Source organism: Lycorma delicatula, chromosome 3 (assembly GCF_047948215.1).
Source record: "Lycorma delicatula isolate Av1 chromosome 3, ASM4794821v1, whole genome shotgun sequence".
Taxonomy (NCBI): domain Eukaryota; kingdom Metazoa; phylum Arthropoda; class Insecta; order Hemiptera; family Fulgoridae; genus Lycorma; species Lycorma delicatula.
The window spans coordinates 144865255-144888275 of NC_134457.1; the positions used below are offsets into that span (position 1 = coordinate 144865255).

The following is a 23021-nucleotide window of genomic DNA, read 5'->3' on the forward strand; positions in this document are numbered from 1 at the left end:
ATTGTCATTGGACAATAGTCTCCTCAAAGCTTTTATATAAGTTTTTAGTTGTGTAATAAGTTTCATTTGAATTCTATTTATGATTGTCTGTAAAGTCTAGTGAAAAAAATCTGATAAGGATACCACATAGCCTATTAAATAACAAAAAAAGAAAAGAACATAGAACTTTATTTCATTAATAACTTCTTATTTTTTCCATATTATTTTTGTATTGTTATTATTGAATTATTATTTATTGTTAAAAATATTTTTACAATCAAAGGTTAATAATTATTAATAAATCAATATATTTATTTAAAGAGAAAGTTAAAAAAAAAGAAGAAGAAGTCGGATTCGAACCGATGTGCCTTCCCCTTGTAAGATCCAATATTTCATTAATTAATATTTTATTTGGCTATAACTCTGGAACCAATGAAAATAAGTATCGCGTTTGATATATCATTAAAAATGATATAGGATATTGAAATTTTGGATTCAAAATTGTTGAAACATCTACTAGTTCACCTCCTCTTTCGATTGAAATCGATTGGACCAAAAGTGTCCAAAAAGGCCCAAACTCCAAAACATTTTAATTTTGAACTTTTTCTTAACTGCAGTAATAAGCTCTAATTGAAAGCTTTTCAACGATATATCATAAGTGGTACTTATTTTCATTGGTTCCAGAGTTATACCCAAATAAAATGTTAATGAAATATTTGGATCTTTCCTCCCCTGAAATAAGACGAGGAAGACATATAGGTTCGAATCAGATTTCATCTCCTTTTTTATTTTTTTTTAACTCTTTTTTTTAAATTTAATTATACTTATTTATTTATTAATAATTATTAACCTCTGATTGTAAAAAAATTTACGATAAATAATAATTCAATAATAACAATTAAAAAGAAATATGAAAAAATATCAGATGTTATGAAACAAAATTTTATGTACTTTTCATTTTAAAAAAAGTGTATATGTAATTTAATAGGTGTACAAGGAAATCATGTAGTGTCCACATGAATTTTTTTGAAATAGTTAAAGAAAAATCATTTAATTTCTTCTTCACAATTATGTGCAGTTACTTTCTTACCACCCGTCAAAATTTCAGCTACATCTCTTTAATTCTTAAGAATTCCAGCTGGGAATCATGTTAAAGTCATCAATATTTCTAGAATTATTTTTCCACAATAGTAGTTGTTATATTAAATAACATCTCAAATAGCTTTCATTTTTAGTTAATAAACTTTAATATTAATAATTAATTTTAATTCTATTGCGTAAATTATTGATTGATTAGATTATTAAAAAATACGTAAATTGTACGTACGAGTATTACTGAAACTAACCTATAAAATAATCTAAGAACAACAGCCGGTAAACACTAGTAACATTAAAATTTTAAGTTAAAAACTTCAACATAAAGTAATTAATAGATTAAAAAAACACAAAATATTCAGAAATTTACGTACATAATTTAAAAAAATTACGTTTCTTTAAATATATTTAAAATTACTACAAAAAAAAAAAATAAACCTGAAAGTATTCGATTTACAAAGAGTAAATATGTTTTATTTTATAGTCGCATTAACAAGAAAAAATCAACTAATTTTTATAACTCTTTCCTTAGAAACTAATGTTTAAACATATTTCAATAGCATGTGTTTGTTTCTTACATAAATTATTATTCTTTATTTTACATGAGATAGAAACATGAACGTAAATAATACACGTAAATATTGTTAATATTTTCTCGTTAAATCTATAAACATATTTCATGAATACCAACACCTGTCAGCAAATCTGTTTGTTTTAGTGGTACGATGGGCCAAATATTTATAAAAAAATGTTGATACCATTTGATGTTATTTAGCTTGTAATTTTGATGCAAAAAAGTCTCTTTAGACCAAAGACATTTTTAGGCTGTTTGAAGGGAATAGAGATCAAAGAAGGCTAGAGTCGAATAGCCTTACGGAATAGTGGAAAAACGTATTTTTCCCTGTATTATAAATTTTATTATTCATAAATTTTATCTGAGTCGGATTAGACTTAAAGATTCCTGTTTACATCAAGGTATGAGAATCTTCACCCGTAGATTATAAAAATACTTTTATTTTTATAATTATTATTTAGAACTGAAATTTAATTAAAGCACTACGGTAGAGTAATGACTTGAGTGTTCCTGTAATGCGTGCGGTTGTTTTAACTGTATGAAATAATTTAATTCTGAAGAAACCCCCTTTTATAAAGTTTTACTAATTTATTATTTTTTTATTAAAAGATAATACTTTGAGTAATTCGAGTCATAAGAATAATCTAAGATAAGAATGCCCATTTTATTAAGTTTTATTTTTCATTTTTTTTAATAAAATTCATTTTAAATTTGTTTAAATTGTTTCATACAAAGATTTAAATCTTTGTAGGAAACAATCAAAAAAATATAATTATAAGATATAAAGTCTACAACTTCATTGAAACTTGTTTTTATTTGTAGATAGTTCGTCTTATCAAAAGAGAAAAAGGAAAAAATTTAATAAAAAACTTTTAGTCTTAACGTAAAATGTCAGTCTACAAAAATGCCGGTAGCAGAGTACATTTTTTCAAAAGCAGTGACAAGAATGTCAACAACACGATGAAGTTGGTGGACGGTAAGATTCCCAGAATGGAAGCCAAATTGCTAGTTTGGGAGAATGCCTGAGTTATGAATTGATGGAGAAGTCTGTGAAGTAAAGTTTTTCAAAAACTTTAGGGCATAAAAGAAGGAGGCTTATAGGATTATATAGACTTGAACTGATTTTTCATGCTTACGGACCATTTCTATAATAGTGGACTTCCAATGAATCGATACTTTGTTTGAAGAATATTAAATATATAATTGAGCAGGGCTATTGGTTTCTTAGGAAGGTTTGTAGAATCTCTGCTGTAATAAGATCGTATCCTGGGGAATTTCTGTTTGGAAGAGAAGGTTAGAATTTGGACCTGGACTTTATAAAAAGTAAAGAATTTAGTAGGTAAATCTCCTAAATGGTGAAACTAATAGTGATTCGAGTTGGGAGAGAATAATTAGATTAAGAGTATTAGAATGGAGGTGAGAAAACGATAGAAAGTGTGAGCCAAATCCAGAAACTTCATCCTCATCTGAAACCATTGACATAACATTCGAAAAGAGAAGAAGAAAGCAGAAAAATGATATTCAGGAAGGCTTTTTGTTTTCATTCATAGGGTCTTGTCAGTAGTTAAAGAGAATACTTCATTATTAAAAGTACAAGTTTTAATCTATTGTAATTTGTCTTAAGGCTATTGCATTTCGTTTTATCAGCAGCTCGTCTTGATAGTCGGCGTACCATCCTCTTTTCACGAATGAGTGATCGGATAAAATCGGATAGTATGGAAATCGAGTAGTGTAAAAAGTCCCAAGGCTTTCAGAACAAGCAGTCAAATAAGTATTGTTGAATAGATTTGGTAAAATTTCCACTCTAGCTTCAGTATCAGAAACTGATTTTAAAAGATTTAAAGCAATGCTGTTATAAACATATATTCGTGAAGACATTTCAAAAATTCGACCTCTGAACATGAATAGGTGCAAAAAAATGAGCAGTAAAAAGGAATGATCTGAGAGTAATTTTTCAAGTCATAGAAGTGAGAGTATTAACTAATACTTACGTATTAAACAAAAAAATCTAGAATGTCCGGTCATTCATTCAGAATAGTCGTTCAGTATTCTGTTTTAGGAGAAGAAATTAAAACATAATTATTAGAAGTCATTGAATTAAATAAATTTCTGCCCTTAGGATTGTTTAATCGAGAGCCCAATTGGAGATGTTTGGAATTGAAATCTCCTTCTGCTACAAATTTAGAACCAAGAAAAAGAAAGAACGATAAAAAGTTTGAGAAGACACGGCAAAATTAGGAGGACATTATACAGACGCTAAATTAATTAAAAAAGGAGAAAACTGGTGCACAACAGTGACCTATAAATAGTTATGGTGATCAAGAGGCAGTTTTTGAAAAATACAAGAACAAATGAAATAATTGGACTACCGTTAGCAGTGATTAGGTGATACGAACGATAAATTGTGTTGCAATGAAGGAAAAACCTGTGTTGTGAATAAAGTGTGTTTCAGAAAGGAAAATTACATCTATCGTTTAAAATGTATTAAATTGAACTATCAATAAGGAATGAAGTAGAAGTTGCTTAAGGTCCATTTTTTATTAAACATTGACATTATTGTATTTTTAATATTGTTTAAGAAATTTTGAATAACGTGAACAGCGAGTTACTGGCACCAACGAGAGACGATTGTTCTTATCGTATTTTAGAAACGAATGAATCGTGAATGATCTGAAATGTGATTATCAAATTATTAATCACTGTTAATTAAGTTAGCTTATTTACAATATTTTCTTCGTTAAAGACATCAGTAGATTTACTATTTTTAATATTATGGTCTCTGCTTATTTCGAAAGATTTATTAGTATTATTTTGTGAATTTGAAGACTGCAAAGGTAGAAATTATTGTGTGTCATACATTGCTGCAGTTGCATCCGATTTCAGGAGGTTACCAGTTGTAGATTTGAATGAGTAGGCTATCTTTGAAAATCTTTATATGAGGCCTGTAAATAAAGTAATAAAACTAGTTTTTTTTTTTTTGGCAGCCAAAGTGGCAACAATGTAAAGTTACTAGTAAACATGAACAGCTGATTTTTATTAGATATTAATATTTTTAGTCTATTGTTGCTACGTGAGACGTAAACAAACTTCGTGAAACGAGTTTTTGTTGTGTGTTACAAAACTGAGTGATACTAATTACGAGCAACGTTGTACAATAAAGTTTTGTGTTAAATTCGGTGAAAATGCTACTGAAGGTTTTTCAAAATTTGGAAAAGGCCGTATGGAGATGACGATTTATCACAAGCTCAAGGTTTTAGGTGATTTAAAGCATTTTCAAATGGCTGGGAATCAGTTGCGAACGATCCACGTTCTGGAAGACCGTTAACGTCAAAAAGTGACGACCAAGTTGAGCGAATCAGAGACTTGATACGGTACGACCGGCAATTAGCTGTCAGAATGATTGCAGAACAACTGAATTTGAACTCTAACACAGTCCATCAAATTTTGACAAACGAATTGAACATGAAAAAAGTTTGTGCAAAATTGGTCCGAAAAACCTCATTATTGAACAGAAAAACAAGGTGGAAGTGTGCCGAGATCTTCTAGAGTGAATTGAAACAGATCTTGATTTTCTAAAAAATGTTGTTACTGGCGATGAATCTTTGGTATTTGAGTACGACCCAGAAATAAAACACCAGAGGAAGGAGCGGTACACTTCAACCTCACTACGTCCAAAAAAGCAAAAATGAGCAAATCAAAAATTAAAACCATGTTAATTTATTTCTACGATAGTAATGGCATTGTCCATTAGGAGTTTTTGCCTACAGGACTGACTGTAAATCAATATGTTTACCGAGAAATTCTTGAAAGACTGCGGAAAAGAGTTGCCTGTGTGAGACCAGCTATCAAAGACAACTGGATGCTGCATCATGACAATGCACCTTGTCACACTGCACTCTCAATTAATGAGTTTTTGGCAAAGAAAATTATTCATGTAGTTCCTCAACCAGTTTATTCACCTGATTTGAGTCCCTGCAACCTTTTCCTGTTGCCAACTTTAAAAAAAAAAACACAAAGGATACTACTTTGGGACAGTAGAAAACATAAAAAATGTAACCGACCATCTGAAGGATATTCCGATTTCTGAGTTCCAACACTGCTATGAAGAGTGCGAAAACCGTTTGAAGCGTTACGTGGCTTTCCAAGGGAACTATTTGGAAGGTGGTAGAGTCCATGTATAATTGGATTGTAAATAAAAAGTTTTTCTGAACCAGTATCATTACTTTATTTACAGACCTCGTATGCTGTGTACCCACAATATGGAGCTGTGTGAAGCTGAAACGAGAGAACACTCGTTGCAGGAAGTTTTTTTGAATTCGTACCTCTTAAGTGGTTGCCAGCGTAATAGTCACATTTAGGAGGATCGTTGCATTATACCTATAAATGATTCAATTTTCTAAAGTAAGATCGGCGAGCCTACCTGTTTTCACTGACATTTCTGGGGATTAGAAAGTATTCTTCTAACCGATTATCCGGGAAAAAAATTATCTATGCATATAAGTAATGCGAAATATTATAAGATTTACAAAGAGTTATACAAAACGGTTGAAGAAACCTGTTTAATAACGATATGTCTGCTCCACGATAGTGCGCGTCAAGTTTTTCAAAATATAGCAGACATCGAAAGATTCTATGACAGTTGTTGAACCAACCTCCGTACGTCCGGATTTTCATCTTTCCACAAAATTAGAATAATTTCTAAACGAAAACTGCATAAGGAACAAAACAAAACTGTAAGGAACAAGTAGCAGAATTCTTAAACGAGGAGATCTTCAAGCTCGTCTCCCGATCTCAAAAATGTTTGATTATCAATTGGAATTTCGAAGGAAAATAATTTAAACATATTTTTATTGTAAAAAAAAGGATTTTGAATTATAATTAATTATTATAAGTTTATGAATAATGAGTCTTACTTGAAAAATGACTTTAATTTCAAATTTGGGAAATAAATTTTTTCAGTATAAGTTACAAAATGTTTTTTATAATTTTTTTCTTAACCATTTTTCAAGAATGTAGGAGTAGAACATGAATGTATAAAATTTGTTCCCTTGTTTGCTATTTATAAATTTTATAAAATATTGTGTCTTTTACTTTAAAATTTAAATAGACAAGGCCGTTCATTTCTTCACAAAATATTCTTGTTCCTGTAGTAAATCAAATTTATTTATTTTTTTGTCTTGTCATTTGACTGGTTTGATGTAGCTCTCCAAGATTCCCTATCTAGTGCCAGTCGTTTCATTTCGGTATACCCCCTACATCCTACATTAAATTTATAGGTTATAATAAACGAATTGAAATTTTAACTGATTAGAATATTTATAACACTACCGTACAATTAATTTCTTCTTTTTAATTAATGAGTAAATAATCATTTCGTCCATTTTTGTTTAAATGTCTGGGCAGTAAACTATGTATATGTTTCGTCTACTGTTCAATTGTGTCTAAAGAGAGTACACTGTAGCATAAGATGTGAAATATTAATTGTTGAAAAGTGTATAAAAGTATGTTTTTTTTATCTACTTCCATGATATATATAATTAATAATTACATTAAAAACATGGTCTAGTTGAAATCATTATTATAAATGAGATGTTTACATAAAATAAGTATCAGTTACATCCAGTTCCAGTTCAATAAATAAGTTAAAACAGAATAATTATTATTTAGCTCTAAAATTAAATATTTTACACTTTATAATATTAAGCCTTGAGTTTTTAATCCATTTAAATAAAAATAGAAATGTGTAAATATACTTGTATACCGTATTTGTACATTCCATTTTTACTGTTTTTGATTACTAAAAATTATTATAGCATATGGTTTTTTATGTATAAACACTTAAGCAAAAAAATTATTAATATGGGTTCAAGAAATTAAATGGTGTGAAGGAATTCATTTGAGAATTTTTTTTTAATCACAAATGAATATCTATCTGTCAAGAGGTGCAAAGAAAATTAGTAGTTTTTATTAAAGGATGCCAAACATACGAAGTATGCGAGTTGAGTCAACAGTAAAAAAAGGAAAGAAACATATAGAATAAGATAGATTTAGAAATTGAGTGTGAAAGAGTGTTAGAAAGAAAGAGAGTAATGAGAGGATAAGCGAATAAAAAAGGGAGTGCGTGGAATGGAAGTGATGTGAAGCACTCATAGTTAAACTGTTGGGAGGATATAGGCTAAATATACTCCGGAGTGTGTTCCCGAGCACGCTTCATTCAGTGCGCAATTCACACAGGTCCCTCGCTTTAAAACTTTTACCTTCTTTGTTACCGACGCGTCTACTCTGGAAAGAAAGCAAAAGCCAGAAGTGTATTAGACTTTCACCTGTCCAGTTAGACGCTCATTTGTTCAGTTGATATTTAATCATGCAGTTCGAAAGACCAGGGTGAGTCTACTGTTTTTATTTATATATTTTAATCATTTTCATTTCAATGTATAGTTTTCAGCAAAATTACCTCATAGAACATTCATGAACTACTTACCCGTAAATCCTGAAGTTCAATCAAAAATATTTTTTCTCGTAAAAGATTCTTTTAAACTTTTGAAATGATTAATTCTGTACATAAATTCAATAAGACCTATTGAAATATTTTAATATCCTTTAACTTTGATTTAATTTCATTATTAATTTGTTTGATTTTATAAATATATTAGTTTTACACCTTTTTATTATTGTAATTATAGATCACTGTTGGGTTTTCAAAATAAGTTTTTATCACGATTTTTCCTTGTTCCTCTTAGATAAGTTCCGAGAAGAGATTCTGTTTTTGTTAAATATACCCTTCTCACCTTACGTTTTAGATTACTAATGTATTATTAAGTCTTGAAGAAATTAGATTGTTAAATGCAATTATTATTTATGAGTTTAATAAATAAATACATTTTTTTTTATTTGTTTTTATTTTTTATTCTGAGATAATATCGATGAAACATTTTTTTAGTAGACTGATATTTCATTATTGCGATTTATATTAAGAATTAAAAAAAAAGAATATTTATATTTCTATAGCCAATATTTTTATGTCCAAGTAGATAGCTCTAATTAAAATCAAGCTTTTCTAGTGCGCTGTTGATAAAGAATCTATTTTTAATTACAGACTGTCTTATTTTAAAGGAAAGTTTCGGTAAATAATCAGTTACGAGTAATATTAACAGGAATTATTATACATTTTAAATTAAAGTTGGAAAATATATAAATGGAAATACGGAAATGGATAGTAGTTAAAGAAAGTTCTTCCGTAGCGTAATTTTATGTATAGAAAGTAGACGTTGTGTGGAAAATGAGTTGTAATTTAAATTAGTTTTTAAAATAAATAAACAACTATAATATAGGATAAATAGGGATGGGTTAACATTATAACTTTCTGGCTATAACTATGTTATAGCCAGAAAATTCCTGAATTACTGACCGTTATGTTGAATATTTTATCTTACCTGTTATCCAGAATAGAACCGCTGGGTTAAAATTTCTTAAAAAATCATAAGATAGTAATTTCAATCTTTATTTACTTTAATGTTTTGCTAAAATGAATATCCAGTCAGTAAAGTGGGTAAATCACAAAAAGTTATTTTCACCAGACGGGAAAGCAATCCCGTTTGAAATTTTTTAAATTATTTCCAGTGAAACATGTCGTGTTTTAAAGACGTTCTAAGTTTAAAATCTTACCCAATGAACTAAAATTGCAATCCTTTGGTGAATAATATATATATATATATATATATATATATATATATATATATATATATATATATATATATATATATATATATATATATTTAAAAAGATTAAACTTAATTATATCTAACTTTCAGAAAAATGTTTATTTCATTTAGAATTAACATCATAAGTACTGGATTTAGAAAAAAAATATCAAGTGATTGATGAAAGAAAGGATTATTTAGAAATTTATTTATTCATAACTTATATGATTCCTTATATTTAAACTTTTTTTATATTCGTTTATTTCTTAATTTCATTTAATATTTGTTTAGTTATAATATATAACATAAATATAATTATTACTTATTCTTATGAACTTAAATTTCCCTGCAATAAAAAGAACTAACAATATTAATTTGAATTATCAGATAAATATATATAGATCCATTAAAAACAGAAAATATGTGTTGATTTATTGTAGAAAAATGTAACATCACTGGAGTAAATTTTTTAAGTAAAACTTACATTCATACTTTATTACAAAGAAATTCTAAAAAATAAACGAAATTAAAAAAAAAAAGATATAAGTAAATTGGTACATCAGTATAATTAAATTTATATATATACCTTTTTATTTACTGACTCTTCGAAGTACGCTATTACTTCAATCACGTGGTGGGAATGGGAAGAGTGAAAATTAATTTTCTTTACATTTTGAGGTATGAGGGGTACAAAAATATCATTCACTTAAATTGTGGTTTCCTTATATATTTATTTATCTATAGGCATAAAATATTTTGTGGCTTGATAATCTCCTAAACTACTAAATCAATTTCATTGAAATTTAGATACGCTGTAGTAATATATCTGAAGTTGTGCATGTAAAAATTTGATAAACATTGGTGAGTTGTTCTTGAGTTGCGCTCAATTTAATTTTGAAAAATTTAAACGGGACAAGTTAGAAGCGTAATTCGATATGATCCTGCAAGTTGGAACGTTGTCATTTCTTTATCTGCAGTATCTATTGTTAAACTCAACGGGTCGGTCTAGTGGTGAACTCGCATCGCACGAGAGTCTAAGGTTCAAAGTGTAGTAAAGGCTTTTATACGGATTTGAATACTAGATCGTGGATACCGGTGTTCTTTGGTGGTTGGGTTTTAATTAACCACAATCTCCGGAACGGTCGTCCTGAGAATGTGCAAAACTACACTTCATTTACATTCATATTTATCATTCTCATTCATCCTTTGAAGTAATACCTTGCGGTGGTTTTGGAGGCTAAACAGAAAAATAGAGTATCTATTGTTAGGAATATTAAGCCAAATTAAAAAGATAGTAAAATATTAAAACCTAATTAAATTAACGAAAAGTCGGTTTTCTTGCGCAAAACTACGTAATATTGTTTTTATTAATTTTTAACATATATATATATATAATGTAGCAATAAATATATTGCACCAATATAAAACTTCAAATTGTATTTTTGTATACAAAATGAAATCTTTTTGAAGTTTTGTTTATAGCATCTCCATATTTATTTTTCTAGAATTAAAAATGAATCTTCAAAATATAGATCAATTTTGAAATACTACTACAACTAAAATTTTAAAAATAGTTACAGTGGGTTGAGGGAAGTGAAGAATTGATAAAATAGCTAGAAATATACGATGAAGAAAAATGTTCAGATAAAGGTTATAATAATTATTTTACATTGTTGTTTATTGAATAACATAACAAGGTGAGTTATTAATTCTGTTCACGTACAGTGAGTGTTAGAAATGTCATATTTCACTCGTCTAAATCAGTGATTGTTTAGTTTTTTATATCTAAAAAGAATATAGAAATCTAAAATCAAACAATTTAAGGTAAAATTATTCAGTATATTTAACTACAAGTATCCGAACTGGGCCAGATATGGATACATGGCTTCTCAAGAAACCTTAATTCAAAAATACTTTATATCAATCTGTTTCATAAATCTTTTGCATGTACTTACCTACATTTTTATTAAAAAAAAACACTACAAAAACTTAATTTAAGCGCTTTAATTATTAACGGTTATCATAGTAGTATTTAGCGTTATCAAAGTAGCTGTTTTTGCAAATTTATCAAGTAGTATATATTTTTAAATAAAAATTTATTTGCACCGCAGGTTGGATATATGTACAATTTGAGCTAAAAAGTTAAAATAATCTGATCTGAAAAAAAAGAATTTTTGCTTAGTTTTTGATAACTGAATATAATATTAATGATAAGATAATGTCAAAATTGAAGAAATTATTGTTAACTCGAGTCCATGGTTTTTCCCATAAGCCACCCTGAAAGTAACAAGGGTGGGTGAACACAATTTGTATTATAAATGTTTAATAAACGTAATATGAACGCATTTGCTCATATGAAATTTTAATTTGTAAATGTCAAGAAAAAAATTAATTTATACATTTTCTTCAACCGGTAAAGATTTTTTAAGTGTTATAAGTTTTTATCATCTGATTCTAGTCATTTTTTTAATGTATTTAATCTATGAACCTGTATGTATGGTTAAGAATTGACTAATTGACTGTATAGTCAAAACTAAATTGTGTAAAACTTAAAATTTTAAAGAAGCGTATACGGAAGTTTAGGAAACATACGCAATTAAGTTTACCGGAAAAAAAGTCACATAAAAAGTAAAATTATCTCTATTCAGATAATCTTAAGTGTTCTTCACGTATAACGAATCGTTTAGAAATACGTTTAGAAAGCCAAATGAATCATTTAAGTAAAGCAAACTTATATTTTATATTTTTTTCAAATTTCATGAAAAATATTTGAAGAAAATTTATCAAAGATTTTTCCTTAAGCCACTATTGTATAAAATAGTGGCCAAAATTTTCTAAATTCTTGGTTATTAATTTTTATTTTATCTAAATTACATTAAAGCTAAAAGATGACAGAAAATCGTTATCAAAAAAAACCATACTTTCAAATTTTATGAAAAAGTCTAATTAAAATATTAAAGAAACGAAGTTGTCCATTAAAACTGTTTGAGAAAACTACATTCCTTATCTCTTACAATATGATCGAGTTGGAAAAAAAATCTGAAAACAAAGTTGTAATACTTTCCTGTCATTGGTTATTTATTCTTATGTACTGGAAAAATGATTTTAAATGAAAGAAGTTACCTAAGATTGTTTTTTTACGATGGGGTGTAATTTACGATGAAGTTTTATTGTAAAATTATTATTATTATACTCGAATGTTTAAAACCCTATAAATTGGAAAAAATCCTTATTTTTAATTCTATCTGCTCCCCCCTCCCTCAAAGTCACCTTTCAATAAAACTTTTTAATCTTTTTACATATACTATTTTAAACGAACAAACTAAAAAAAAATCTACTAAAAAATGTACAACCAATAAAAAGTTACCTAAGATTTCTTTTTTAGAGGTGAATTACGATGAGATTTTATAGTAGTATTATTACTAACAGTTTTGTTATTTAAACTTTTAATACTATTGAAAGTTTAAATAGACTCAAAAATTTATAAAAAAATAAATCTAAAAAATAGATTTGAAAAAATTCAAACAATTTATATTTTTAAACTTTGATCGGCTCCCCCACCCTAATGAGTTGCCAAAGTATTTTTTTTGTGTCTCTTGCACCTCTATAATCCCTAGGAAAACATAAAAAAATTCTGTTAAAAATATGTATGCAATAAATAAAAAGATAGCTTTTTCGATTTTTGGAGAATGGGAAATTCTGGGGCAATTTTTTTTTAAATGGGAAGATGGGAATGTACCCATGTACTGAACTTAATTAAAGTATGGTTAATTTGCAAACTTTTGAAAAAATTGGCCCGAAGAAATCCCCTCCACTCCCTCCAAATATATTTACCCCAAAACTATACCAACAATTTGCCCCATTTATACGATTCTCTGTGCAAAATTTCATAAAATCGGTTTATCTTGTTAAAAGTAATTAAGCATCAAACACGCCATACATACATACGTATATACGTACGAATATTACCCCCAATTTTTTGGTATGTTTTGGATCCCTGGGTCATGAAGCATCAAGAAATGCAAATAAAAGCCATACTCAATTTTTCTACTGATTACTACGCTTATCTTCTTGCAGTATAGCTCTAGAGCTATGGCAAGTAAAAATAGTTAGATAAGCCTTTCGACCGGTAAATAATGTGATCAGCTGTAAAAGAGTAACTAAAAATTAATACAAAATTTATAGAAATTAGCCTATCGCGCAGATCTAATGGTCAGCTCATTGTCGCAAATCAGTTGTTTAACAGCTGATTTTCAAAGTCGAAGGTTCCGAGGTTCAAATCCTAGTAGAAGTAGTTACTTTTATACGGATTTGAATACTAGAGAGTGGATACCGATATACTTTGGTGGTTAGGGTTCAATTAATTACACGTCTCAGGGATTTTCGCTTGATTCTGTGTAAAGCTCATTTACATGTCTTATATATCATCTCCCTTATTTCATTGGATAGTGGGAGGGGGTTGCTTATTATTCACTAGTTGAAATGATCGCAACGTACACATTAGGAAAATAATAAATCTATAAAAATAATAAAATAAAAAAGTAAAACCACCTGTATGTATGTATATATATATATATATATATATATATATACATACCAATAGGTTATTTATATATATATATATATATATATATATATATATATATATATATATATATATATATACATACATTTAAATATGTAGAACAAAATACGCATTTCTGCACAGAACAAAATACGCACTTCCGTATATAGGTTTTTTCTATTATTTATGAATCGATCATCTAATTTATTTTATTTCATAAATACAAATACCTTTTTTTTGTGGCACTTCCTAAAATATTTTCTTTTATTAATGTAATTTTTTTTTATATTTTTTTTTTGTATTTAAAACAAAGATTAATTCTTTCCGTCAACTGATAATGACTGTTGAGTAATCGAAATGCGCAGCTGCTTAATAGAACCTGTAAACGGTCCCTAAGCGTTTCTCTTTGCTGTTTTTATTTCAATAACCGTTTAGCATAAACCTTTCTTTGTGCTTTGTAAAAGGAAGTTACGAATCCATGACTGCAGTAATACTAGAGCACTACACCTGGTGAGTAGTCTCAAACATATCAGTACATATTTCTAATTACTCGTGTTACGTTTTATAACTACAGCTCTTTTCTTTGTGTAAACGTAATCTCGATGGTAATCGAGATTACATCTAATTTTATTTAGATAAATAGAAATCATAGATTTTAAACTTTGTGCACAATTTTTTTAGCGATGTAGGTTTACATTTAAAAAGAACACAGTTTTCATCCTAGAACATTCCTTTAACGAAAAACTTGTAAACATAACTGACATTTTTTTTTAGCAGTTACTTTTTAAGATATATATATATTTTTTAAAGGTTTATATATTTCAAAGAAATATATTACTTTATAATCAATTTTATTTATTTTTGTTAGAGTAGTTGTAGAATGCGTGCAATGGATAGAAGAGCCAAGGGAGAGTAAAAACTGCAGTCGACTAAGTTACATTCTTGAAAATGACAGATGTTCCTTTTTATAAGAGCATATAAACTTTATTATTCATAATAATCTACTATACTTTTCACTTCAAGAAAAACTAAATAGTTGAAGAAGTACCAAGACTGTGATTTATTCAACGCTTACGTAAAGCAACTGTAAAACTTTTTCCAACACACGTCATTTTTCATCCACAGATGTCTCATTTTTAATAGTCGGCAGAGATGATTCACTTTGATATAAATGAAATCATATTTTCTTCACTAACCTTTTTCCACATTGCCGTCAAATGGGATCATTAACAATATGTACTAACGTAATATCACAATTAAAACTCGAGGTAAAATTAAAAAAAAAAAGATAATAATTTTTTTTAACTTTTAAAATATAGCTAAAGCTGTGCTCTTAAATATTAATATTTTAATCCAAAAAAAAAATTACAATGAAATTGTAAACCTACAGTAAGAGTCTCGCAGATATCATTTCTTCCGCTCAAGAATTAAAAAAATAGTTTCATCTTCAGTACTTTCATTTACGTAAAAGCATTACAGTTGTAGTATATTTTCTTTTAAATTTTATTATTTCAAGTACATTATCAAGCTTTTGTACGCTACCTAGTACTATTAGGTACTGCTACCTAGCGGCGCGATTCGTAAACCCACCTTTTTGAGGAAAAAGTTACATATTCAAGTCCCGTGGTTCATCAAATGGAAGAAAAAATCATTGTCTAACAAAATTCGAGGTATTTTTTGAAAGTATTCTTTATTACAAATCTAATTGAACTGAAGTATAATGTTTTCACGCTTATTTTTTTAATTTTTTTTCTCATTTTCATTTTACTTTTAGGTTTGGTCACGTTTAGAACTGTAAACATAGCTCGTCGACTTCACCGTGCCGTCCAGTTCTGCGGACTCTTACCGGCGAAGTTCTAACGAACTTCTTGATACCATTTCTTAATGAAGTTATGGAACACTGCTGAGTAAACTACTGAGAAAAGCGGAAAATTTATTATGCATAATTTTTCATAATTTTTGCCGATTTTCTTCAAACAAATATTATCAACAATAAAAACAAGTAAAAACAACAGATATAAATGCCGTATTAATTCAATTGTTTCATATACTAGATCGTATTCTTCAAAGAAAAATATTTTTCCTGACAGATTCTATTATTTTAGAAACTATTTTAGAATAATCGACGATAATAAAGTAATCAAGATACGCAGTATTTTCCGGTCGGTTTAACAGTTTTGGCTTTTATAACATTTTTGTTCAAATTCAACCAGACATTTATTTTAATTAGCTCTACTCGAATATGTTACAGGTATACTTTTGTCGAAGGATTTATTTAACGTTTTTTCAGGACTGATCAGACGAAATTTCGACTAAATATATATTTAGTTTATATGACTAAATATATCACTTTAATTTTACTTATTAGATTTAATTCACACAAATGCTGTTTCCTCATTATATTTCACGCAATGAGAAATAACCTATAGTCGAACAAAAAAGTTATAAATTTAATCTACATGGTAATTTACGTAAATTATAGAAAATAAATTATAATTTTTTAATGTGTTACAGAATTGATTTTCACCAGTTAGCGAAACCAACCAACCTGGCGAACTCGGCTGTGTTAAGGATGCTTGAGGAGGAGGAGCGGAGCGGGAGGGGCTCCGGTAAGTTACGTCATAATTTATTTTTTTTACAATACGTGATCAAGCACAAATTAGACTCATCAATTATTGTTTTTAAAGAATTCTCATCACAAAGATTACAAATAGTAATCTTATTCAAATTTGATTCTTTCTTTTAATAACCTCTTAACTTATTTAAATAATGTATTGCATCAAATTACGCAACTTTAATTTTTTTACATTTATTTACTGTAATATATTATTTACATTTTATATATGATATAATACTATCATTGAAATCGAAAAAGAAATTGATTTCATTTTTATACATTCCTAATTCTGAAAAAATTATAAATATATTTTGGGCTACACTCAATCAATGAAAAATAGGGCTCAATTGTAGCCATAAAATTAGGTTTTTATTTAATATTGCTTAACTCAATTTTTAATTTGTATTATGGGTATCGGTGATATAACATAAATATTCCGTTACGCATAATAAAGTAACTTACTTACCACTTTATTATTTTTTGGTTAAAAAGATAAGAAGAACCTAAAAATTCCTTGTGAATTTTTTACTTTTTAAGATATTTGTACTGTAATCTGCTTCGTACAAAAATCAACTCATGACATAGTCGTGAAAATTTTAACTTTCTAAAATATTTAATTTATTAAATTTAAATAACACATTCATATCATCCACTAGTAAAAATAAAAATAAAAAAAAACAATAATAAAAATAATAACATTTTATTTCACAAATAAAAGTAAACGAAAAATGGACAACATCGCCATATTTGACAAGTCTAATTGACAATAAAAAAAGTGAAAAATAAAGTTGTAAAATTTTCTGGGATTGACTATTTATATTTATGTAACGGTAAAATAATGTACATGAAAATAAACCAAAAAAGTTTTTAAAAAAAGAAAAAAAATTATATTTGTAAACTTTTATCGGCTCCCTCACCCACAGTATTACCCCAAAAGTATTTTTTGGGAGTCACTTGTACTACTACTATTTCTAAGAAGACAAAAAATATATTTAAAAAATAAGTAGTAAATAAAAAGACAGATTTTTTTATTTTTGAAGAAGAGAATTTTGGGGCAAAATTAAAAAAAAATGGTAAGATAAGACACGCATGTACTGAGCTTAATATAAAGTTTGTTTATGCTTGCATAATTTTGAGAAAATTGACTCCAAAAAAATATCTATCCAACCCACTGAAGCTATTCACCAATACACACAAGTATCTATACAATATTTCATCAAAATTGGTTAAAAGTTTAAACAGCTTTAAACAGCAAACATACGTACATAACATGTATGTACGTATAATAATTACTTACCACTATTTTTCTTTTGGAGTTCCCTAGTCATTAAACATCAAGAAATACAAATAACTTATACCCCATTTTTTGACTGATTGTCATACTTTTCTTCTTGTATCAAACCTCTAGAGCTATGATCCCAGGAGAATAAAAAATTAGTTCATAAACATTTTCTAACCTAAAATTGAAGTACTAAAAAAAAAAATATACATATATATATATATAGATCTAATTAAATAGGAATTGTAATATCATTCAGTATCCTTGTAAAATTTAATTATTTGTACAGAAAAAAATAGTCTGGTTAAAAGATCATCTGTACAAAAAGGAAAAAAAACCTTAAGTTTCAGTGCTTAAACAAAAACACAGGTGATAAGGTTGGGGATACACTAAGATATTGATCTAATATAAGCTTACTAAATTGATCATTATCTTGTCTGTTTAATTTTTTGACAGGTTTTTTTATATCTTTTTAAAGTCAAAATAATATCCTACACAACTAATTTCAAGGATCTAAGGGGAAATATGTAATATAATATTTTATTCTTGAAACATTTAATCTGAAATTATTTTTCTAATAAACAGAAATAGAACATAATGAGAGAGGTATTTATGAATTAAACATAAATTATAATTCATTTATTAAAAACATATTTTTTAAAAAGATCACTCGCTTGACACACGTGCATATACACATATTTATGCTGAGTGATTTCACAAGAAAAGAAATAATTAATATTAAAATGACCATTCTAATTTTAACATTGAGCTTATTTAAAAATATCATAAATTTATATATGCATGCCAATTAGCTTTCCTGAATTACTTGGCAAAGAAAATTTTATTGTTTTCATGCAATTATTTTAAGAGTGTTGTTTTCACCAAAGTAATTTTATAACTACCGTTAATTATTATTTTTTTTTTTTAATATACTTCTTCCACTTCCTTTTTTTTATCAATTATTGCACGACTTGCTTAGCTGAATATGTAGCTACATGCAAGAGAATATTTAACAATGGGTTAAAGGAGAATCTATCTAGCTGAATACATTCATTAGAGGCTATACAAATTTAATAACGTTTGCAACTTTAACAAATCATAATTTATCTTTAGATTTATAAGTAGTTAATGGTCGATTTAGATGCACAAATTATATCTACTGTATTGTTTTATTGTTGGGTTCATATCAGATGAGAAATTCCATTCAGGCTTTATCCCCTACTTGTTAATGCTTATTTAAAGTCGTTGAGTAATCATTCAGTAAAATTAATCTCCATAAAATGTTAACTTAATATTAACTTTATATAATGTGGTTATTATTATTTGCTTTTTTTTTTAAATCAACAAAATTATCTTGAATAAGTCTGTGGTATTATTTCAATTGTTTTCAGTACTATGAATCCCATTTCACCCCTTCCACATAATATTCCTTTTTTTCTGAGTCTATTTGTACTAAATTGCTCGTTTCTCTAGTTATTTAAACATGTAGATGTATCTTCCTAATGTTTTTGCATTTAACTTGTCTACACATCTCTCTTCTTGAACATGCTTATTGTTTAGGATAGATATTTCTAATTATATTGTTTATTAAGTAAAAGATTATAATAAAATAAATTAATACTTACTCTTTACGCAGTGGTAAATTCAAACCTTAATTTCTTCTCAGTTTTACATTATCTCTACTCAAAAGAGGTTTTTTTTTAATTTTAAAACAGGGGTTTTGAAAATCTTTTTTTATACTTTTGAGACCTTCATATGTGATGGTATACAGCTGTACCAAATATCTATAACATAAGCAGATTTTTATAATTTGGCAGTGGTACAAATAGGTATTATAATTTGTAAACAAATTTGCTTCATTTACAATTCGCATTTATGTTGCGATAAGTTTCACTAAAGTAAAGGGTGTTTTAATAAAGCAGGGATATTTTATAAAAAGAAAATATTAACATAAACATAAATGTTAAACAAATGTTTACATATTTGAAAAAAATTATTCTTAAAAGATGATTTATCAATTACAAATTTATTAAACAATAATAATTGTTATTATAATAAATCACAGTAATATAATAAAAATAAAATACATTCAATTTTATAAAATGAAAGATATCCATTTAGCCTCATTATAATACTAATACTTTGTAAGAACTAAGTTGTGTTTGGGACAAAAGTTTTTAAAAAATGGTAAGATAAGGCACATATTCACTGAGCTTAATATAAAGTGGGTTATGTTTCCAAAATTTTGAGAAAATTAAGTCCAAAAAAATCTATCCAACCCCTGGAGCTATTGACCCATACACATAAGTATCTATACAAAATTTTGTCAAAAATCAGTTTATCCAGTCAAAAGTTATTAGGCTTCAAACAGCAAACACAAGTACATAATATATTTGTACATATAATCATTACCCACTGTTAAGTTTCCTGGAATCAATTGTTTATTCTTATATAATGGAAAGATAATGATATATGAAAAGAGTTTAAGAAAATCCAAAAAAAATCACTTTTTTCTGCTCCCCCATCACCAAAACGAACTCCAAAGAAAATTTTTTAATTAGTCTATATTGACTATGTTAAATGGAAGAACCTAAAAACAAATTCTACTAAAAAATGTTCACCATTATAAAGTTACCTAAGATTTCTTTTTCTAGAATGGGGGTGAATTATGGTGAAATTTTATTGTAATATTATTATTAAAAGTTTAATAAAGTAAAAAAACTTTTTAAAAATTCAAAATCAATGATTTCAAACTTTGATCGGCTCTTCTAGCCTCAAAATTAACTCAAAAGTATTTTTTGTGGGTTATTTTTACTATTGCTATGCCTTGGAAGATATAAAAAAATTCACTTAAAAGATGTGCAATAAATAAAAAGATCGTTTTTTTGAAAGAAGGGGGAAAATTTGGGGGCAAATAATATCCCCTTTTTTATGTTTTTTAGGGTCCCTGGGTCATGAAACATCAAAAAATGAAAAATTCTATACCCCGGTTTTTGACTGATTACCATTGCAGTGTAGCTTTAGGGCTATGATACCAGGAAACTAAAACCAACACAAACGTTCTTCTATTGTAGTAAAATGTAAACACTATTAAAACAGTTTATCAAAATTTACTGAAAGCTCTTTCGAAATACAGATTGTTTTAGCAATACACTGCAATACTATATTAGAGAAAAACAATGTGAATATTCCTGATAGAAATTTATTACTTCCACCTGCTTAAGAATTACAGTTTTACTGAAATTTTGATATACTGATTAACTTACCTCGTTCCTTGTTCTCTAAGCATTAATACTTGTTGTTTTACCGTAGCAGATATTTAGTAATATCATGTAATGCTAAATTACTATCAGATTCATTTTCTGAATCAGAGCTGCTGGCAGGAGAAACAATGGTTGCTGGTTGGGGTGAATTATAGACAACATAACTAAGTCCAACAATCTGGCAATAATTTGGTTTTCTGTAGTCATCATTAAAAAAACCTTAATTATTTCCTCAGATTAGATTGGATTGTTAAGTTGGATTTGAAATAAATTTATACAAGAATAAGTTGCTAATAGTTTAATGAATTATGGTCATCTTCAGACTGAAATGATAGTATTTTGAATGATAGGAACTGTTATTCTTAAATTTAAATCATCTGCTCCATCATTACTATCATCATCAACTGCTCTGTATCATAAAAACTTAATTTTCAGCAAAAGAAATGAAATATTATTATTTTATCACTCAACTTCTTGATAATCTTAAAACAGGTTAAGTACACTACCATTGTAAGCCAAAATTTTTTTTATGTCACTGAAAATGAATATTTTCAACTAAAGTTTTTTCTAACACTTCCAGTAAGTTTATGAAATAAGTGAAATTGATTATGGAATGTAATATTTGTTCCAAAATAACATGACTATCACATTTAAATTTCAAAATCAACTGATTTTGAAGTAGAGAATTCTAAGGTTTGAGTCCTTGTAAAGGCAGTTGCTTTTATATGGATATGAATGCTAGACTATGGATACTAGTGTTCTTTGGTGGTTGGGTTTCAGTTAATCATACTTCTCAGGAGTGATCAACCTGAGTCTATTCAATACTACATGTTAACCGGTATATTTACACTTATATTGCACTGTGTCTGCAACTACAATTGGCCTGGAAAGCCAGTAGCAATAATTGCTGTTGCCTATACACACCCAGCAGTAGCTAGAAAACTGGTAGGAGAAATATATATATATATATATATATATATGAGTAGAATAATGAAATAAGAAATCTTGTATAAAATTAACAATATTCTCTGGGGATATCATCTTACTGCAACATAAATATGCCTCAACATACACACAATTATGCTGACAGTTACTTTAAAAAAAAAATTGAATATAATCCCGTTTTCCTAAAATAAAACACAATAATTTAAAAAAAATTACATTATGTTAAAGAATTGCTTGTAAACTGATGTTACTCGGAAGTTCAATCTACGCTATATTTTTTTAAATAACATTTTTAAAACATACAAAATAAGTTAAACTTAATTTATATGCTTAAAAATATTAACATTCCATTGAAATTTTTAGTATGTGCTTCTACTCTATAATTACAAAAACGTTACCTCTTTTCTTTCTGCATGATAAACGGCAAAACGGCATTATAACGGCAGAACCCGAATGACCAATGGTTCAGAGTTTATTTTTAGTTGGAAAGTTAGCTGGTAGATGGCAGGAGGTGTCTCAGTTAGTGACAGTATTGTGAAGTGTGCTTTATGGGGAATGAATTGCCGAATTGCTGTGAACAAGATATATATGAATTTACCAAGAAACACAATAGTGAACAGGAAAAGAAAAGTGATACATATGAGTACCACTACCCTAAAAAGAGTCATTTAATATTTTTTATCTTTTAAATATAGGTTTATTAATTTACAAACGCTTATATTATTAATAGTAAAGAAAAACAGAAAAAAATTAATTTTAAATAATTTTTACCAGTAATCTGAAAGATATAAGTTACTGTTTTTACAACTTTAACTTAAATAAATTATACACAGATTAATAAGTTCTAATTTAACACGAATAAGATGCGCTGTGAATCAGTTATATTTTTGCAACTGTGAGCGTGGTCTGAGAATATGCGAGAATTTCTTTCAATATTAAAAATATTTTCTATTCCTGTTAAGCAATAAAAAATTATATTTGTAATAATTATGATTGCAAAATAAC

At 27.5% G+C, this 23021-nt stretch overlaps 1 protein-coding gene across 5 annotated transcripts in view; it reads left to right on the plus strand.

The window, feature by feature from the left end:
- Nucleotides 1-23021, plus strand: part of LOC142322079 (uncharacterized) — a 163887-nt gene that overhangs the window by 77830 nt on the left and 63036 nt on the right. For 4 of the 5 annotated variants that reach the window (XM_075360731.1, XM_075360732.1, XM_075360730.1 and 1 more), the window contains exon 3: nt 16427-16521. In XM_075360731.1, coding sequence (XP_075216846.1) covers nt 16427-16521 — 95 coding nt within the window. Of the gene's footprint in view, nt 1-7793; nt 8033-16426; nt 16522-23021 lie in introns of those variants that run through there. The other variant, XM_075360733.1, reaches the window with a different exon arrangement.